Source organism: Rattus norvegicus, chromosome 5 (genome assembly GCF_036323735.1).
Source record: "Rattus norvegicus strain BN/NHsdMcwi chromosome 5, GRCr8, whole genome shotgun sequence".
Lineage (NCBI taxonomy): Eukaryota > Metazoa > Chordata > Mammalia > Rodentia > Muridae > Rattus > Rattus norvegicus.
This window is the reverse complement of record NC_086023.1, coordinates 60,177,080-60,196,399: the sequence shown is the minus strand read 5'-3', so window position 1 is coordinate 60,196,399 and position 19,320 is coordinate 60,177,080. Positions and strand designations below refer to the sequence as shown.

General features: G+C 45.2%; 2 protein-coding genes across 2 annotated transcripts; one reads left to right on the top strand and one right to left on the bottom strand.

Moving 5' to 3' along the window:
- Positions 1 to 53: 53 nt before the first annotated feature.
- Positions 54 to 721, bottom strand: Smim27 (small integral membrane protein 27). Its single transcript, NM_001401225.1, has 2 exons — positions 552 to 721; positions 54 to 241 (listed from the first exon to the last, which is right to left on the bottom strand). The coding sequence occupies exons 1-2, from the start codon at positions 594 to 596 to the stop codon at positions 137 to 139; spliced, it is 150 nt and encodes a 49-aa protein (NP_001388154.1). The 5' UTR covers positions 597 to 721; the 3' UTR covers positions 54 to 136.
- Topors (TOP1 binding arginine/serine rich protein, E3 ubiquitin ligase) lies at positions 421 to 12,324 on the top strand. Its single transcript, NM_001108658.1, has 3 exons — positions 421 to 597; positions 1,694 to 1,891; positions 8,813 to 12,324. The coding sequence occupies exons 1-3, from the start codon at positions 595 to 597 to the stop codon at positions 11,738 to 11,740; spliced, it is 3,129 nt and encodes a 1,042-aa protein (NP_001102128.1). The 5' UTR covers positions 421 to 594; the 3' UTR covers positions 11,741 to 12,324.
- Positions 12,325 to 19,320: the final 6,996 nt, after the last annotated feature.

The window sequence follows — 19,320 nt, the reverse complement described above, 5'->3', positions numbered from 1 at the left end:
ACCTTTTCGAAAAATTGGCATGTTAACGCATATCACAAAAGACCATACACAAATTTGCATTGTGAATTTTACTTTTGAGTCTACATAGGTGCCATTTGAGGAAAAGAACAGTTTGTTAAGAATTACAAAAGTTCATTCAGAAGAATTTGTCTGGAAACTCCTTTTGTAGCTGCCATCGTGCAGCTACAGTTGATGCATAGATGACGAATCCCCAAGAGAGCAAGACGATTGCAAGTAGCAACTAAAAGGAGGGAGGAAAAGCAAAAAGAAAAATCAATGTGCTGGATTCTTTCCCTAAGGCCTGGTTACCAGCTACAGAAGGAAAGGTCTCACAGACCCTAAAATGCAGCCTAGAAGCAAGCAGGCCCTGCAACCACTGACGTCAGAGGCGGAAAAGCGTGTCCTCCAGGAAGAGGCGGAGCTGAGGGCAGGGCGTGAACGATCAATTTAGGAATGGGTTTTGGAGTTCCAAGCTGCGAGCAAACTGCCTGCCTTCGGCTTGCGGGTCCTGGGATGGGGCACTCTAGAGCTCCCCTGTTCCCGGTACCTACCGAGGAGTAAGTCCAGTCCAGGTTTCGGCGACTCACCGGCATCATGGTAAGGGAGCAGCGGGGACGGGGTGGCGCGGGCCCTACAGCCCGCTCCGGGGCGCAGTACACTCGGATGCAGCAGCCATTTTTCAGCGGGGCTCTGCGCGCTCTCCAACCCCCCCACCCCCAGCTTCCGCCCGGAGTTGAAACGCATCACGTGATCCAGGCCTAGCCCGCCTTTCAGGAGGGAATAAAAGAGAAAATGCTAAGATCGCGCCTTTTTTGCGCTCAGATAGGAATTCCTTAACTGCTTTATTCTGCAGTTGCAGTGCGGTACTAATACAAAATAGTGTGCCATCTTGCGCATGTAAAAGTTTAATTGCAAATAGTCCACCCTGAAAGAATCAAAGTTGCCGCCCCACACCCACATCCGTTTCCACAAAATGCGGATAGACATTCATGTTTATGTTTGACTTAAACAGTGTCATCTACTCTTTTACGTAACTAAAACTGGTAACTGTTAATTGAGCCATTCATCAAGAACAAATAGAATATTGTCTCTGATCGCTGATGGTGAATCTGTCAGTCAACAAGTGTTGACCGGACGTCTATCGAATGCTTAGGACTGCAGCAAGTTTGAAATACTAAGTCCCAAGAAAGGCGGCTTGGCAGGCGAACTAGCAGTTCAGCACAGTGGAGGCCTGGCCGGCAGAGGCTGTGCTGCGCCGCTTTGGGCTCAGATACAATTTTAGTGTGATTTCCGAGAATGGAAAGCGGAAAGCAGGCCGCGGCGAGTTATGGCGGGGTGAAAGAGATGCCTAGTGTTCATCCCAGCTGAAATAGACGTAAGAATCAGGTTGCTCTGGGAGCTCTGTGACACCATAGAGATTCTAACAACTTGTTAAACTGGTGAGGTTCCCTAGATACAGAGGCAGCGTTTCTGCATATTTGGCTGTGATTCTGGAGTTTGTGCTGTGCCCCCCGCGGTGGGGGCAGGGTCTGGTGTCTGTGCCGCAGGTCCCGCCTCCTGCGTGCGCTTGCTGTACGCATGCGTCCAGAGCGCGGGGGTGGAGGGCCGTGTTTTGCTGCGCGGGCTCGGGGGGTTGGTCTCGCCTTCTCTCCACCCCCAAACTGCCTTTGGTGATGAGCGTTCTACGTCACAGGGGTCGCAGCCGCCGCCACTGGGGTCTCCGCTGTCTCGCGAGGAGGGTGAAGCGCCCCCTCTGGCGCCTGCCGAGGAGGGGAGGCGCAGAAGCCGCCGGGTACGCCTTCGCGGATCCTGCCGCCACCGACCGAGCCTCCTGGGCCGGCGGGAGCTGGCTTCTAGCGGCCCAGCGGTCCCTGCCACCGCGTCCTCGGAGGTGAGTCGTCCGGGAACAATGGGTGAGAGGTTGGTGGGCCAGGGAGCAGCCCTGTGGTCCGGGCCTTTCCAAGGGCTGGGGTCGCCAAGCTGCAGGGCACCTGTGGATCGGCTCCGGTGGGCAAGCGAGGGGAGTGTCTCCTAGCACCGCCTGAAGGGCTCGAGCGCTACTGAAGACGGAAAGAGTGTGTCTGGACAAAACTGCTGCCACTGATTAGAAGTGTGACCTTGGCAGGTCCCCAGCCCCGGACCCTGTCTGTGAAATGGGATTTGCATTTCAGTTAATCGTGGTTATGTAATGTACATAGTGTGGTTGTCTTTCCATCCGAGACAGTGGGTTTTTTTCGAATAAGGAAGCCCTTAAAGCTATGGGAGTTGTGCAGTGCTACACATTGTGGGCAGGGCTTATAGGTCTTGTGACTTCATTACACATCTAGGTAGTGCCCTTTCCTCTTGGGCTGCTGATTCTGATTGGTTAATTGGAGAGGGGCAGTGCAAAGGTGAAAGCACTGTTAAAAAAGGAAACTGGTGAGCAAGTTTCCATGTTAAAGGGGAGAGAAAACAAAAATATGTGCCAAAGAGTTAAGCTAATACTGGGTAGAGGTTTCTGTTTGAGAGAACTTGAGGTTTTGGAGTTTTAATAGATGGGATGCAATGCTCGAAGTCAGCCACACTCAGTCGGTGCTTATCTAGGAGGAGTGGCTTCCGTTGGAATGGCTTCGAAGCAACCCCACCCCTCTATTTTTGGGCAGGGACTCTTGTAGCCAAGACTGGTCTGGGATTGCCTATGTAGCGAAGGATGACCTTGATCTTCTGACCCTCTTGCCTTCATCTTTCATTGATCTGGGAATTCAGGGATATCCCAGGATGCCTGGTCCCAATAAAGTTCTTTCATTACTGGAATTGAAATTAAAGCTGGTGGTGCACGTCTTTAATCCCAGCAGTCAGAGGCAGGCAGATCTCTTGAGTTCCAGGACAGCCGGGACTACAGAGAAACCCTGTCTAGCCCCACCACCCACCCACCGAAAAAGAGGGAATTAAATTTGGGATTTGGTCGTTTAGCTTCTATAACTTTTAAAATTAAACCGTTCAGATTTACAAGTAGAATGCAGATTGCTTTTACCAGTCATCATTCTGTTTTATCTACTTGTGAATGTCCTTAGCCACTTTACTTAGATATGTTAAATATAATTGTTATTATCTTTGGAAACCTGTCAGAGATACAGGTGATGATCACTACCAAAATCAGACTTTCCCATAACTTAGGCAACTATGTTGAACTCTTAATCATTCATTCATCAAGCCCCATACTAGGTATTTATTCGGATTATATCCCTTTTTTTTTCTTTGACCCAACTGATAAGATATAATTGCCCCCCTAAACATACAAAGCCCAGTACCATCCATCCCTTAGGAACATTAATAACAACCTGTAAATACACAGAGCGGAATCTTAATGTCAGCCTCCATTGTCCTGCCACAGCTTCTCTCTCCCAACCTCCCTCCCTCCCTCCCTCCCTCCCTCTCTTCTTTCTCTCCCCCTCCCTTCCTTCCTCTCTCTCTCTCTCTTCCTCTCCCTCCCTTCCTTCTTCTCTCTCTCCCTCCCTCCCTCCCTCTTCTCCTTTCTGTTCCAGTCTCCTCCTCTTCCTTCAAACGTATCTCCCACCCATCCTTCCTTCTCCTCCAATGACAGGCCTCATAAGGATAACATTTAATTGGGGCTGGTATACAGACTCAGGTTGAGTCCATCACCCAGGGAGGAAGCACAGCAGCATCCCGGCTGGCATGGCACTGGATGAGCTGAGAGTTCTACATCTTCATCCAAAGGAAGCCAGAAGCAGACTGTATTCCAGGTGACTAGGTAGGAGGAGGGTCTCAAAGCCCACCTCCACAGTGACACACTTCCTCCAACAAGGGTGCATACCTCCTAATGGTGCCACTCCCTGGGCCAAGCCGTTTCAAACTACAATGATTTTACAGTTGAGAATACTTGAGAAATAACTTTCAACTTTGTTCCAGCTTGGTCTCTGGGGAGATCAAACTAAGTAGTATTGATTCTAGTTGGAGGTGGTGTCCGTGCCTTTAATCTTAGCACTCGAGAGGCAGAGGCAAGCAGATGTATGAGCTGCAGGCTATCCAGGGCTACATAGTGAGACCTAGTGCACCACCCCAAGAGTGGCATTTTTCAGTATTAAAAGTACAATCAGATGATTAGGTTCTGTGTCTAGTGATAACTTAGGAAATGCCGTAGAAAGCCTTGACTTTGAAGAAAAAAAAAGAAATCCTGAAGTTCATGATCTCCATCTATTTTCCCTAGATATGTTTGACCCTGAAATTTCTCCAAAATTATGGTATAAAGGGTTTCTTAAAATCTTTGTTAGAATTGGCAGATTTGAAGATTAAAAAAGGAAAAGTTCAGTGCATCCTGAAGTAATAGACTTTGTTTTGTGCTTGGCTATTAAGGAAGAGCTGATGAGTCTGCTCTGGAGGCATTGGTTTATGGGCTTAATCCCTGGATTACTAGGGTAGAGGAACATTACAAGGCTTCTAGAATATGAAATACAAAACATAAGTGGGTCTGTCTTTGCAAATAAATCTCCCATCTGTTTCCTAGCTATGTGAATATAGTCATTAGTGTATTCACCAAGGTGTGTGGTTATCACCCAAATGTAATTAGGGAACACTTTGATCTTCTCAGAAATCTCATCACTAAAGTCATCTTTTCCTCTTTATTAAACTACTTTGGTCATTTGTATGAATGGTACCATACAATATGTGGTGGGGTGTGTGTGTGTGTGTGTGTGTGTATTTCATTTATTGTATGTTTTGTTGTAGCAGTCAGTACTTTCTTACTTTTTATCACTTAGTAAATTTGTGTTCATATCTCTTTTTATATAACCCACTGGGGTCCTGTTAGTGATGCTTATATCCATATGGCTATAGGGTTATCCAAGGGGACTTGGGCGATCTACCTGTAGCTGCTTCTCAAAGAACTCCCACAGCAGCCATCAGCTACCTATAGATCTCCAGTTAAGGGTGGGGCTTTGGGAATTTTTCCAAACCATCGCTGTGGTTCGAAAACACATACACACATACATACACACACACACACACACACACACACACACACACTCACACACTCACACACTCACACACTCACACACACACACATCAGTGTTTGATTGTGGCTGCCACCATGATGGAGCTGACCTGGGTCCTTTGTAAGACATCTCCCTAGCCCCAGGCTGTAATTTTTTTAACGGGCTTGAACTTGTGCAGGTGACCACAGCTATGAGTTGATTGTGACAACAGCCATGACATATCTCAGACGTTGAGCTTCCCGTCCTCTGGCCCTTCCATTGTGTCTTCCCCTCTTGTATATTTTCCCTGAGTGTTGTGGGAGGAAGTTGATGTAGACGTCCCATCTCTGGCTGGGCACTCACAGGTGCAGTTGGATGACCAGTAATGAGCCCGCGCTACACAAACTCCTCTTACCAAGGCTGAGAGAAACATGGCAGAGCCATCTGGAGGTCTCTCCTTCAGCCGATCAGTGACTTCCCCAACCCGGACTTTGACCATGTTTGGAGAACTAAACCACATTTTGTTCATCCGTCAGCGACGGCCATCTCAATTATTACATCAGAGATGTGGCTAATGTGACTTCAGAGTTCTGTCTAAATATTGTATGAAAGTTCAGAGGTCTACTTGGTCTGTTCTTTTTCCCTTCGTTTCCCTTTCTAAGTCCTGGGAATAGAAACCAGGGCTACCACTGAGCTATTATGTTCATTCCCAGGTCTGGGCTGTAAGTTTTATGTGAATTAGAAATGTTCAATAAACACTAAAATTCTGCCATTCAGAGAAACAAATTAAGATAAAATATGCTCTGTCTTGAACTATACTGATCTCCCCCCCCCCCCCAACTCTACTCCATTGTGTTAACTAACTAAAATCAGTGCAGATTCCTCTGGCTTTTAGAGCTGTGTTTAGTCAAAGCCTGGGTACCAGTCCATATTCCCTCATCTGTCCGTTTCTTCCCTCTCTGCTGTTTGTGTGCATTGAGCACTTACTGTCTACACTACAAAGGAGAGGTTTGTTTTGTTTTGTTTTGTTTTTTGTTCTGTCTTTTTTCCCCATGTCTACCCATTCACAATGCAGACCAGGCACAGTGGCCTGGTGAGGTGTACACAGGGCACAGTGGCCTGGCTGAGGTGTACACAGGGTGCAGTGGCCTGGCTGAGGTGTACACAGGGTGCAGTGGCCTGGTGAGGTGTACACAGGGCACAGTGGCCTGGCTGAGGTGTACACAGGGCACAGTGGCCTGGCTGAGGTGTACACAGGGCACAGTGGCCTGGCTGAGGTGTACACAGGGCACAGTGGCCTGGCTGAGGTGTACACAGGGCACAGTGGCCTGGCTGAGGTGTACACAGGGCACAGTGGCCTAGCTGAGGTGTACACAGGGTGCAGTGGCCTAGCTGAGGTGTACACAGGGCACAGTGGCCTAGCTGAGGTGTACACAGGGTGCAGTGGCCTGGTGAGGTGTACACAGGGCACAGTGGCCTGGCTGAGGTGTACACAGGGCACAGTGGCCTAGCTGAGGTGTACACAGGGTGCAGTGGCCTGGTGAGGTGTACACAGGGCGCAGTGGCCTGGCTGAGGTGTACACAGGGCACAGTGGCCTGGCTGAGGTGTACACAGGGCGCAGTGGCCTGGTGAGGTGTACACAGGGCGCAGTGGCCTGGCTGAGGTGTACACAGGGCGCAGTGGCCTGGCTGAGGTGTACATAGGGCGCTGTGGCCTGGCTGAGGTGTACACAGGGCGCAGTGGCCTGGCTGAGGTGTACACAGGGCGCAGTGGCCTGGCTGAGGTGTACACAGGGCGCAGTGGCCTGGCTGAGGTGTACACAGGGCGCTGTGGCCTGGCTGAGGTGTACACAGGGCGCTGTGGCCTGGCTGAGGTGTACATAGGGCGCTGTGGCCTGGCTGAGGTGTACACAGGGCGCTGTGGCCTGGCTGAGGTGTACACAGGGCGCTGTGGCCTGGCTGAGGTGTACACAGGGCGCAGTGGCCTGGCTGAGGTGTACACAGGGCGCAGTGGCCTGGCTGAGGTGTACACAGGGCGCTGTGGCCTGGCTGAGGTGTACACAGGGCGCTGTGGCCTGGCTGAGGTGTACACAGGGCGCAGTGGCCTGGCTGAGGTGTACACAGGGCGCAGTGGCCTGGCTGAGGTGTACACAGGGCGGGTTCATTCTGCCTCTTTCTTTCTTTTTTTTTTTTTTTTTCTTTTTTTTCGGAGCTGGGGACCGAACCCAGGGCCTTGCGCTCGCTAGGCAAGCGCTCTACCGCTGAGCTAAATCCCCAACCCCTCTTGGTTTTTTTAATGTCTTAAAAACCCCTTTTTCTGAGTGGGTTAATTAAAAATAGAGAGAAATGAAGAGTTCTAAAAAGAAAGTGGAAATATCTGAACCATTAAAGAAACATTTGTTTGGATTAATTGACCTCTTAAGGTATGGTTCTAAGAAAGTCAAGATGACGTAAGTGAACACACTTTATTATTTTTTTTCACGTGGAGGAGGTTTATTGGAGTGGCGGGGATGGGGGGTAGGGAAGAGAGGGAGAAGAGAGGGAGAGAAAGAGTAGAGGCCAGCCGTGAGCATGTGGAGAGAAGGCATTCCCTCTGAAGAGGTGGAAGAGGAGCACTATGCTCAGAGAACTGTAAAGAAAGGATTGTTTTCATATGTACAAGATGGTTAGTAGAGCGTTTAGCACAGCAAAGGGTTAATGGGTGGGGGGGCTGAAATACATGTTTGGTTTCAGCCTCGGCCAACTCATTCCGGAAGTAAGCTACAACGTGATGTGATAAATATAGAGAAACTGATCGTTAACATTCTGGTGTGGGGTGCAGACAATGAGGAAGGAAACACCAAGCATGTAATACACCTGTGGCTTCACTCTTAGATTCAGCAAAAAAGAAAGGTTAGCTCTGGCCTGTGTGTACAGTCAGCGCACTCAGGAAGCAGAGGTGGTAGTGTTGCCTAAGGTTGGGAGGGCAGTCTGGGCTACACAGTAAGACCCAGTATCGACATAACCAAGACAACAGCGAAAGGAGCTGTGGAGGCTCCTTAGAAACACTTAGGAATGATCCACGGTTGAGCATAATGCATGGTAATGGATGGCTGTCTGTCTCATGCAGTCCCCACAGCTGACACTCACTTAGCTGCTGCCTTCCGCTGCTTTAACACTGAAAGACCATGTTTCAGTCAGGCTCTCACTGAAAACTAGAATGTGCTTAAACAGGTGAAATCTCTCAAATGTAAAGTACTTTGTAAAAGCTGTTTCAGAAAAGTTAATGTACTGTATGACGTGCAAAGTTACGTACACATAAATTGTTTCGTATGCTGTTTTATATAAATATACAGTATATCATGAATAGAGTAAATCATTAGAACATAGTGTTAGAGGTATATGTGTCTGACAAACACAAAACCATACATGAAAACATTAGAGGACAAGAGGGGTTTTTCTCTTTTCTTTTTCTAATAGCCCAGTCTAGGATGGGAAGATAGTGGTCACAACATCTGAGATAACTGGCTCACTGGAAGGTTACTCATTAAGTCTGAGTGAGGAACATAGGTACCTGTTTGCTTTTGTGCTTATGTGCTGTGTCAAATACTTAAAGACTATGTAGGCTATGGTATGATATCTAAGAGCTTACCACGTACTGGTTCTTTTCCTAACACTTGAGGGTACAAAGAGAATTGGATCGTAGGAAACTGATCTTGGAGCTCGTCTGTTGTTAGGCTTTTATTATGTACTGTCTTTATGTTAAAACCATTTTTGCTGAAGTATGAACCGAGTCTTCATGAAGCTTTTTTGTTTAGTTACCCGATTACTGAGTTACTGATCCATTTCTTTCCCTTTTACAGATAATGGCCTCAGCTGCCAAGGAATTTAAAATGGACAACTTTTCACCTAAAGCTGGCACTAGCAAACTGCAGCAGACAGTACCGGCCGATGCATCTCCTGATTCTAAGTGTCCTATATGCTTGGATAGATTTGATAATGTGTCTTACTTAGATCGCTGCCTACATAAGTTCTGTTTCCGCTGTGTACAAGAGTGGTCAAAAAACAAAGCCGAGTGCCCACTGTGTAAGCAGCCCTTTGATTCCATTTTCCATTCTGTGAGGGCTGAAGATGACTTCAAGGAGTATGTGCTAAGGCCTTCCTACAATGGTTCTTTTACCGCCCCTGAGGTTCGAAGATTCCGCTACCGGACAACTATGACGAGAGAACGGAACGCCTCTCTTTACTCTCCCAGTAGCACTGTCAGTAGAAGAACAAGCACTCCGCCAGACAGTGGAGTGCTGTTTGAAGGGTTAGGCATCTCAACAAGACCTAGAGATGTTGACATTCCTCAATTTATGAGACACATGGCATTAAGGGGGCCAACTGCTACAGATGAGAGGTCTTTGCGGAAAGTTCAAGAACAAGATATTATTAATTTTAGGCGCACTCTTTATCGTGCTGGTGTTCGAGTTAGAAGTATCGAAGACGGTGGCCGCTACAGGGATATTTCAGCTGAGTTCTTCCGTAGAAATCCAGCTTGCCTTCACAGATTAGTTCCTTGGTTAAAACGTGAGCTTACCGTTCTTTTTGGAGCCCATGGCTCGTTAGTCAATATTGTCCAGCACATCATCATGAGTAATGTCACTCGCTATGATTTGGAGAGTCAGGCATTTGTGTCGGACCTAAGACCATTTTTGCTTAATCGAACTGAGCATTTTATACACGAGTTTATCAGTTTTGCTAGATCTCCCTTCAATATGGCAGCTTTTGACCAGCATGCTAATTATGATTGCCCTCCTTCATCTGAAGAAGGCAGCCGTTCTGATTCTTCAGTTATTACAATATCACCAGATGAGGCTGAAGCCCAAGAGCTAGATGTGAATGTATCCACCATCAGGCAGGCACCATGGGATGATGAAACTCCTGGACCGTCATATTCAAATTCAGAGCAAGTGCATGTTGGCGTGTCTTCCCTTTTAAATTCTTCGGACAGTTCAGATGAAGAACTTGTTTCTGGAGGAGCCGCATCTCAGATACAAGGAGTACAGGCCAATGACGACGTAAACAATGACAGCGATTCATCATCAGATAATTGTGTCATTGTTGGGTTTGTTAAGCCATTAGCTGAACGGACCCCAGAACTTGTTGAACTGTCTTCTGATTCTGAGGAGTTGGGCTCTTATGAAAAAATGGAAACAGTGAAGACACAAGAACAGGAGCAGTCTTACAGTTCAGGTGATAGTGATGCTAGTCGAGCTTCATCTCCGCGTTCTGTCCTTGGAAAAGATGAGCAGATGGGTAAAAGCCATTGTGATTCGGACACAAGAATAAACTCAAAGAAAGAAGAGAAACGATCTACGTCATTGTCAACTCCCAGGGACAGCTCATCTACAAGAGGTGACAGGGCATGTTCCCCATATAACCATCGACATAGGAAGGGAGGAAGATCCAGGAGTTCAGATTCCCGTTCCCAAAGTAGAAGTGGACATGATCAGAGGAATCACAGGAAGCATCATGGGAAGAAAAGATTGAAGAATAAGAGATCCAGAAGCAGGGAGAGTAGTAGCAAACCTAGAGCGAGAAAGGACAAAAAGAGATCAAGAACTAGAGATAGCAGCTGGTCAAGAAGAAGCCAGACCCTTTCTCTAAGTAGTGGAAGCACTAGTAGATCAAGGTCTCGTAGCAGTGATCATGGCAAGCGAAGATCACGAAGCAGAAATCGAGATCGCTATTATTTAAGAAATAATTATGGAAGCAAATACAAGTGGGAATATACTTACTATAGCCGAAACAAGGACAGAGATGGTTATGAGTCGTCATACAGGAGGAGGACTCTTTCAAGAGCCCATTATTCTAGACAATCTTCAAGTCCAGAATTTAGAATTCAGTCTTTTTCTGAAAGAACAAATGCCAGGAGGAAGAACCACAGTGAAAGGAAATACTACTACTATGAGAGGCACCGATCGAGGAGCGTGTCGAGTAATAGGTCGAGGACTACGTCAGCTGTCCCTGACCGGATGAGAAATGAGAAGCCTGGAGGGAAGCGGAAGTACAAGACCCGCCATTTGGAAGACACTAATGAGGAGGCACAACCGTCTCGTGCATTTGCTTCCAGAGTGAAGGAGAGTCATTACCAAAAGCCATCAAAATTGGACGGAGGTTCTAAAGACGAGAGCGATAGCTTTTCAGATAGCAGACCATCAGACAGAGAGACAAAACACAAGAGGAGGAAAAGGAGGGCACGGAGCCTAAGTGTAGAGATAGTTTATGAAGGAAAAGCTACAGACACAAGCAAACACCATAAGAAGAAGAAGAAGAAACATAAGAAGAAGCATAGGAAACACCATGGAGATAACACTTCACGGTCCCCGGTGGTTATAACCATCGACAGTGACAGCGACGGGGATGCTGGAGTGAAGGCAAGTGTTGAGTGTAGCCAGAGCAGTCTTCCTCAGCCTGGACAGGATGAAGTCTCCACTCCATCCTCGGAAGCATTTGAAACTAAAGATGTCGTCACGATAGAGGATGAGCTTGCTGTCGAGGACAAGGAGTGCGATGTTACGGCACTTACTAATGACTTGAGTACCAGCCAAGCTGTGGAGAGCAGTGAGTCACCGCCAGTCTCAGTTGAACAGACTCTTGACGTACGAGAAGATAGCACCTTCGCCTCTGATGTGGAGAGCCAGTCCAGTAATGCGTCTATTCCCACCGAGCCATCAAGACCATTGCCATCTCCACGGACCTCATTATCCTCAGTGTCTCCTGGTAGAGACTGTGACATGTCCTGAAACTGCCAAAGCATCTCCTTGATAATCCAGAGGCTATAGAGAGAAAGAGGTGAAAGGTCATCTATTGCAGTCTAGATGACTTTTTCTGGAAAAACTTTGCCTCTTAGAATATTTTAAGTGTTCGTGTGTGTTAATTTGTAAAATTATTTGTTCAAAAAGTTATGTATGTCCCATTCCCAGATATATGCACTTTTAAGTGAAGAAAATGTTGCTAGCTGTTTATTTAAAACTTGGGAACCTTTTTAAATAAAAATCAAAAAATTTAGAAGTTATTTCATAAAGCCATACGGTATTGACATATTTTTATGGTAGTATTTTTGAATTTTTTTTGGGGGGGGGAGTTATTCTGAAAATGTGTTAAGCTGGGAGAATGCTTTTGGACAGTTATTTTTCATAAAAGATTTGTATGATTCAAAACCATTTCTTAGACTGAAGTAAGTCATTTTAATCTGCACAGGTTATCTTGACTTCTGCCAAAAGCAAAGTTTAGTATTTTCTTTATAAACTTGTTTATCTGGACTGGCAGTAAAACAAATGTGTATTCAAAAGACAATAAAACTGTACACTCAAAAAAAATGAAGACAGGTTTCTGTGCAACATTGCTTTCTTTAAGGTTCTAGAGCCAAGGGCTTAAAAACTGGGTACCATTTACAGGCCCAGCGTCAGTGGCTAGTTCAGTTCTTTAATTGTGACATTGAGAGTCTTACCATCTTCAGGAGAATATGGCTTTGGACTGTCTGACTTACTATGAACACAGGAGCCCTGGCCAAACCTGCTTTGGCCATTTTTCCACACAAAGAGGTTCTTTGTTTTATCATTAGCAAAAATAAGTTGGGTCTATCTAACGTGATAAAGGATTGTCGGGGAGCAGCAGAGCTTGAACTCGCTCTAAATTTAAGCCTCAGTTTCCTTGTTTCCTGTGTTCATTCTTCAGTAGAAATTGGAAGGCTTGCTTCATGGCCGGTCTATTGGGTTTTAGTAGGAGAGCAAGGCATACAGAAAGAATCCTTGCCCTCAGGAGTTTACTGATTAGTTAAAACAGTTGTGTAAAGAATATATAGTTCTCTGGAGAGAAGTATGTGAGTGTGTAAATACATCGTACTGTAGTGGGAACCTGATGTTGGTGGAGGTGATAGTTATAGTTGAATTAGAGTTCAGAAAATAAGTTGACAGCAATAGAATCTGAAAGGCAGAGAATTCAGCGATCTAAAGGCAGGAGTGGGGCCTACCATGCTAGAAGCAAGGTTGTTGAAAGTGTAGAAACTAAGGTAAAAATAATGTTCAAAATCTGCTTAAAAGGCAAAAGAAAATGACTTTCAAATAGAATCTCAAGTTGATGTTAACAGCTTGAGGTTCACACAGTGAGAAATAGTGGAAGAATCATTTGATTAAGGAATGGACTTTGTCAATGCAAGAAGCTTTTTTTTTTTTTTAAGGGTTCTTGAGGGGAGGGCAGTGTTTTTCCTCCCTTTACTCCCAGTTCCTCCCTCCCTCCCTCTCCTGTTGGAATCCACTCCCTTTTTGTATCTCATTAGGACCCTAAGGGGTAATAATAGTCAAAATATAGTAAGATAAAACAATTAGGATAGGAAAAGAACCCAAGAGAACACACGAGACACTTGTTTGCACACTCGAGTTCCATAGAAACACTAGATTGGAAGCTGTAATATATATGCAAAGGACCTGGGACAAACCCGTGCAAGTTCTCTGTGTGCTCCCTCAGTCTCTGAGGTGGTAGCGATTTGATCCTGTTGATTTAGATGGCCTTGGTTTACTGTCCTCCATCCCCTCCAACTCTTAGGCTCTTCCTCTTCTTGGGGCTCTGATGGAAGGGGTGGTGGAGACATTCTGGGTAGGGCTGAGCGTTCCAAAGTCTGTCACAGAGAACATCTCATGAGTCTGTATTTGATGCAAGAAGAAGCTTAGGTGGTGACTGAACAACTTGGGAGTCATTTTATCACTATATTTTAAAAGATCATTAGTATTCAGTTTACCCTGGGTCTCCGGGCTCTCTGGTCTTGGCTTCTTGGTCACCTAAGATGTGTCTGGTATGGTTTCCATCTCATGGTGGGTGGAGGGTTTCAGTCAAACCAGATACTGGTTAATTAGTCCCACAAGCTTCGTGCAGTCATTACAGTAGTGTGTATTACAGGTTAGATGCCATTGTCAGGGTTTATGGCTGATTGGTGCTTACATTTCTCCTTTGGTATTATCAGAGTACCTTCCTGCACCGAAGGTGCTAGATCATAGGGTTGAAGGCTCTGGGCATCACCTCAGCTTCTTGCTGAGTGGGTCCTTGCCATCATTTTGTGAAGAGCAACCAATTTTGGCAACAGCCTAGGTTTGCAGATTCCCTTTGGCCAACAACTCAATTAGATGTAACCCAATTCTGGTGTTGAAAACTTCATTTGGTGACAAGAGATGGCCAGTTAGGGCTCTCTCTCCCATTGGCAATTTCATTTGGATTGCTTTCAAATATATATAGGAAGCTTCAACCGTATTAGGTTTCTATTACAACCCATCAAGTGCCTGTTAATTTTAGCTGACTCTTCCTGTGTTCTTTCCTTCTCTCTCCTCTTCCTCCCCATTTGAACTTCCCCTTCCAGCTCCCTTCCCCTCATCCATAAGTATATTCTAATTCCCTTTCCTAACAAGGTGTGTCCCTCCTTATCCTGTACTCTACCTAACCTCTGGCTCTGTGGATTGTAGATTGATTGTCATGGCTTAACAGCTAATATCCACACATACATGAGTATGTTCCATATTTGTGTTGGGTGTGGGCTACCTCAGGATGACTTTTTTCTAGGTCCATCTGTATACGTGGAGATTTCATGGTTTCATTTGTGTGTGTGTGTTTCTCAGCCATTTGCGTTTCCTCCTTGAGAATTCTGTTTAGATCTGTACCCCAGTTTTTAATTGGGTTGTTTTCTTGATACCTAGTTTATCTTAGTTCTTTATATATTTTGGATAGTAGCCCTCAGTGATATATTCTTAGAAGAATCTTTTCCCATTCTGTAGTCTGCTGCTTTGGGGATAATGGTGTTCTTTGCCTTACACATATTTTCAGTTTCATGATGTCCCATTTATTGTTGATCTTAAGTTCCTGTGCTAATGATGTTCTGTTCAGAAAGTCTTTTCCTCTGCTAGTGAGTTCAAGACTATTCCTCACTTTTCTAACAGATTGAGTGTATCTGGTTTTATGTGGTGGTCTTTGATTAGACTTTGAACTTTGTGCACAGTGAGATGTATGAATCTATTTGGATTCTTCTACATGCAGCCATTCAAGACGCTTTTTCTCCAGTGTGTATTTCTGGCTTTTTTTTTTTTTTTATAAAAACAACAACAAAAATCCAGATGTCCGTAGGTGTGTGAATTTATGTCTGCGTCTTCAGTTTGATTCCACTGACCAACGTGTATGCTCTTGTGCCAATGCCATGCGGTTTTTATTGCTATTACTCCAAAGGACAGCTTGCATTCAGGGCTGGTGATAACCACCAGCAGTTCAGGATTGGTTTTGCTGTCCTAGGTTACTGTGTTTCTATCTGAAACTGAAGATTGACCTCTTAAGATCAGTAAAGAATCGTGTTGGAATGTGATGGGGATCGCATTACGTCTGTAGATTGCTTTTGACAGGATGCCCATTCTTACGGCCATTCTTACTGTATTAATCCTACTGACCCAGGAGCATGGGAGGGCTTTCCATCTTCTGATACTTTCTATAAAATTTCTTTCTTCAGTGTCTTGAAGTTTTTATCATATAAGCCTTTCGCTTGCTTGGTTAGAGTTAGCCCAAGATTATTTTATTATTTGGAGGCTATTGTGAAAGGTGCTTCCCTGGTTTCTTTCTCAGTTGATAGATCATTTGTATGAAAGGAAGGCTCCTGATTCTTCCCCCCCCCCCGCGCCCCCCCCCCCCCCCGGAGCTGGGGACCGAACCCAGGGCCTTGCGCTTGCTAGGCAAGCGCTCTACCACTGAGCTAAATCCCCAGCCCTAAGGCTCCTGATTCTTGAGTTAATCTTGTATCCAGCCACTTGGCTGAAAGTGTTTTATCAGCCCTACGACTCTTTGTGGAATTTTAGGGTCTGTTATGTATCCTATCGTATCTGACAATAATACTTTGATTTCCGCCTTTCTAATTTGTATCCCTTTGGTCTTCACTCATTGTCTTCTGTTCTAGCTAAAACTTTTAAGTACTGTATTGAATAGAAGAGTGGGCAACTTTGTCTTGATTCCGATTTTAGTGATATTGCTTTGAGTTTCTGCCCATTTAAATTGATGTTGGCTATGGACTTGCTGCAAACTACCTTTATTATGTTTAAGTGTGTCCCTTGTGTCCCTAATCTCTCCAGGACTTTTATCATAAAGGGGCATTGGATTTTATCGATTTTGTCGAAGGTGTTTTCTGCATGTAGTGAGATATGACCCTGTGGTGTTTGTCTTCCAGTTTTATGAGGTGGATTACATTGATCAATTTATGTAGATTGAACCATCCCTGCATCACTCTGTTCAAACCTCTATCGTGGTGGATGATCTTGGATGTATTCTTGGATTTGGTTTGCAAGTATTTTACTGAGGCCTTTGCATCTGTGTTCATAAGGGAAATTGGTCTGTAATGCTCTCTTTGTTGCGTCTTAATGTGGTTTGTGTATCAGGGTAACTGCAGCCTCATAAAATGAACTGCTGGGTGATGTTTCTTGTTTCTATTTTGTGGAATAATGTGAGGACAGTTGGTGTTGAGGCTCTGAGAGTTGGGTAGAGTTTTGTACTAAAGCCATCTGGCCCTGAACTTTGTTGTTCTTTGGGAGAGTTTTAATCCCTGCTTCTATTTCTTCAGGGGTTATAAGGTAGTTAGGTTTGTAAGCCAGAGTGCCTAAGGCTTTTGTTCTCAAGTCAGCCTTCTTTGCAAGTAACCAGATCAATTCTAGGATTTCTGTTGTGTTTGTACCAATTCTTCTAGCCAGTCAGTACTCGGAGCCTGCACGCTGCCGCAGGTGTACTTTTGTTCACTGCCGCTCATAACCACCTCCTCCCTCATTCTTAGGACACCATGCGGAAAAACCTGTTAGTTTTTTTTTTAAAGTTTCCATTTCCTTAAAATGCTTTAGTAGTTTTTGTGTTGTGATGTTTTAATCAGGCCAAAATAATAATAAATTAAAAAATCCAGTGACATTATGGCTTAGAAATCTGAGGCTAGGCTCCAAGTTTGTCTTCGCCTTCCTCTCACCTCATTTACCCACCAACCCATTCCCCAGGCTGCTCCACGGCCTGCCGGAACCTTCACACGGGACATTTTCCTCATTCGACAACTGGACATTCTAACCGAATTTTATGCTACAGTGTGTAGGACCCCATTTTTCCCTGGAAGTGACTTTGGTTTTTGACTACCAGTGAGCTCAAACAGTTGGTAATTAGTTCTAACGTCCTCCTCAGTCTGAAAGGCTACACACCCGTACACACCAGTCTCGTAGCTGTGTGTGCTGCCGTAAAGCACTGCGGCACACAGTTGCTTAAAATACAGTGTGGTTATACACCAAATGACATAGTTTTGTTTTTTACAGTTTTCATGATGCAAGCTGGCAAATTATGAAAATTGCAGTGTGGCTTCTTAAGTAGGTTGGTTTGTTGTTGTGTTTTGTTTTTGTTTTTTTTTTTTTACAGTTTTCACTAGAATGAGATGCTATTTGAGTGTTGATTTCTCTAGTTACCTTGCTCTGTTCATCCATTGAGTGTTAATAGTGTAGTGCATGGTAACACGGTATCCTTCACAGTTGTGAGTTTTGATTTCCTTTCCATTGCAGTCAGGGTCCATACATTTTCGTGCATGCAGCTTCTCCCTGGTTGTGCTGGAGTCCAGCTGTGGTGCTGGGGTTGGTCTTTGCTCCTCAGCCCAGACCATACCCCACAGTCTCCTAAGATCAGACCACAGGCGGTACGCCATTGCCACAGCTGTCTTTACTGGAAGCTCGAATGCATGATGTTTGTATTGGTTCCCAGCTGCGGATAAAGGGTCTGTAGCATTTTTTATGGTGTTTGATTCATATCGCCAAATTATTTCCGTCAGGGCTGTAGGACCTTCCTCACTAGCAGTTTGTAGATGTACACCATGCTCGTTCCTGTCTTTAGATGCTCTCTCTACCTACACACATACATATTTGCTTTTCTCCCACTTTAGGAGTTTTTATTAGCATGTGGTGTACAGGATAGTTTTATTAGGACACTTCGGTCGTAATCCAGGATCCTTACTACCCCCTCCCTTTCTCACGGGTCCTCTCGTCCAGAAGTCTGCTTTGATGTTCTGTCCTCTGGATTCCAGATACATGAGAAATACAGCAACACTTGTGCTTGAGTCTAGCTTATTCATGGAACGTCATTGCCAAGTCTGTTCATTTTACTGAGGATAGGATCTCATTCTTTATGGCCTACCGATATGTTAAATACGTATAGTATAAGCCACTCATCCATCGCTGAGCATCCAGGGGCAGTTCGTTCTTGACTGCCTCGTGAGTAGTGCATGCAGTAATTTTTTCTGAACTGCTAAGTTACATGTATGATTTCCCTTCATCCCAATAGTCCTGTTTTTCTAAAGAATGGGTTTATGTGACTGTTGCAATCATCAGGGAGATGTAATATTGACACAGTGAATACCTTAAAAGTTTCCCTCAAGATGTCCTTTGTTTTTTAGTTTCACTCTGGAACAGTTAACTATACACGTGTGCCACCACATTGGTACTTTGGAAGCGTGTGTTTTGCAGAGTAACCGTGAATCTCTTTGTTGTGACTGCATTCCGACTTGGCTAGAATGGTATGTATGGGGTATCTGTTGGTGGTCGTATCTGAGCTTTGACCATTTGTACCCCATTTTGATCATTTGGTTAAGTCGTGCCTTTTCCCCCCACTCTTTTCTTGATAGTTTTCCTGTTTGGTTACTCTGTGGGAAGGAGCTTTGCCGTCCTTCGAGCATCCTCTTCCTAGTAAGCTTGCCTCTGCTGAGTCCAGGACCTACCGATGCTTCTTTGTGGTCATCATTAAATGACCTCCTGTAGTTTAGTAGGTGGCCCTTATAATCGGGTGTTTTCCTTTCGTTTACTAGAATAGCCCCATGGAGTATCCAGTGGCTTACAGTCCTTTCCTCTCTTGATACAGATTTTGTCCTAGTCATTTAGTGACGACATGTGCAGCCCATCTTCCATATCCATTTTAGTGCACACGAGGAGCAGTATGTAAGCAGCAGTGGTGGCTGCTGCTGCTGCAAATGCTGCTGCTGCTGCAAATGCTGAACAGATAAGGCTGTCTGCAGTTTGGATCCAAAGTGAAACACCACAAGGAGTACAGGATGGCGGGAAGGAAAAGGACTTAGTATTAGAAGAGAGGTTGTGCAAGAATACAGCTTAGCACCGGATGAAGTGGGGAGAGAGAACGAGAAGCTGGTAGATGAAGTGTGGTGGGATTTGCGGAGGCTGAAAAGTTGGTAGCTGAATAAGTAATAAACGCCACAGACTGAATTTCTGTGGGAGGGAGGAGTAACAGGTTTTGTGTTGAGAGATACTCCTACTGCAAACAGGAGGCTGAGGTTAGAAGT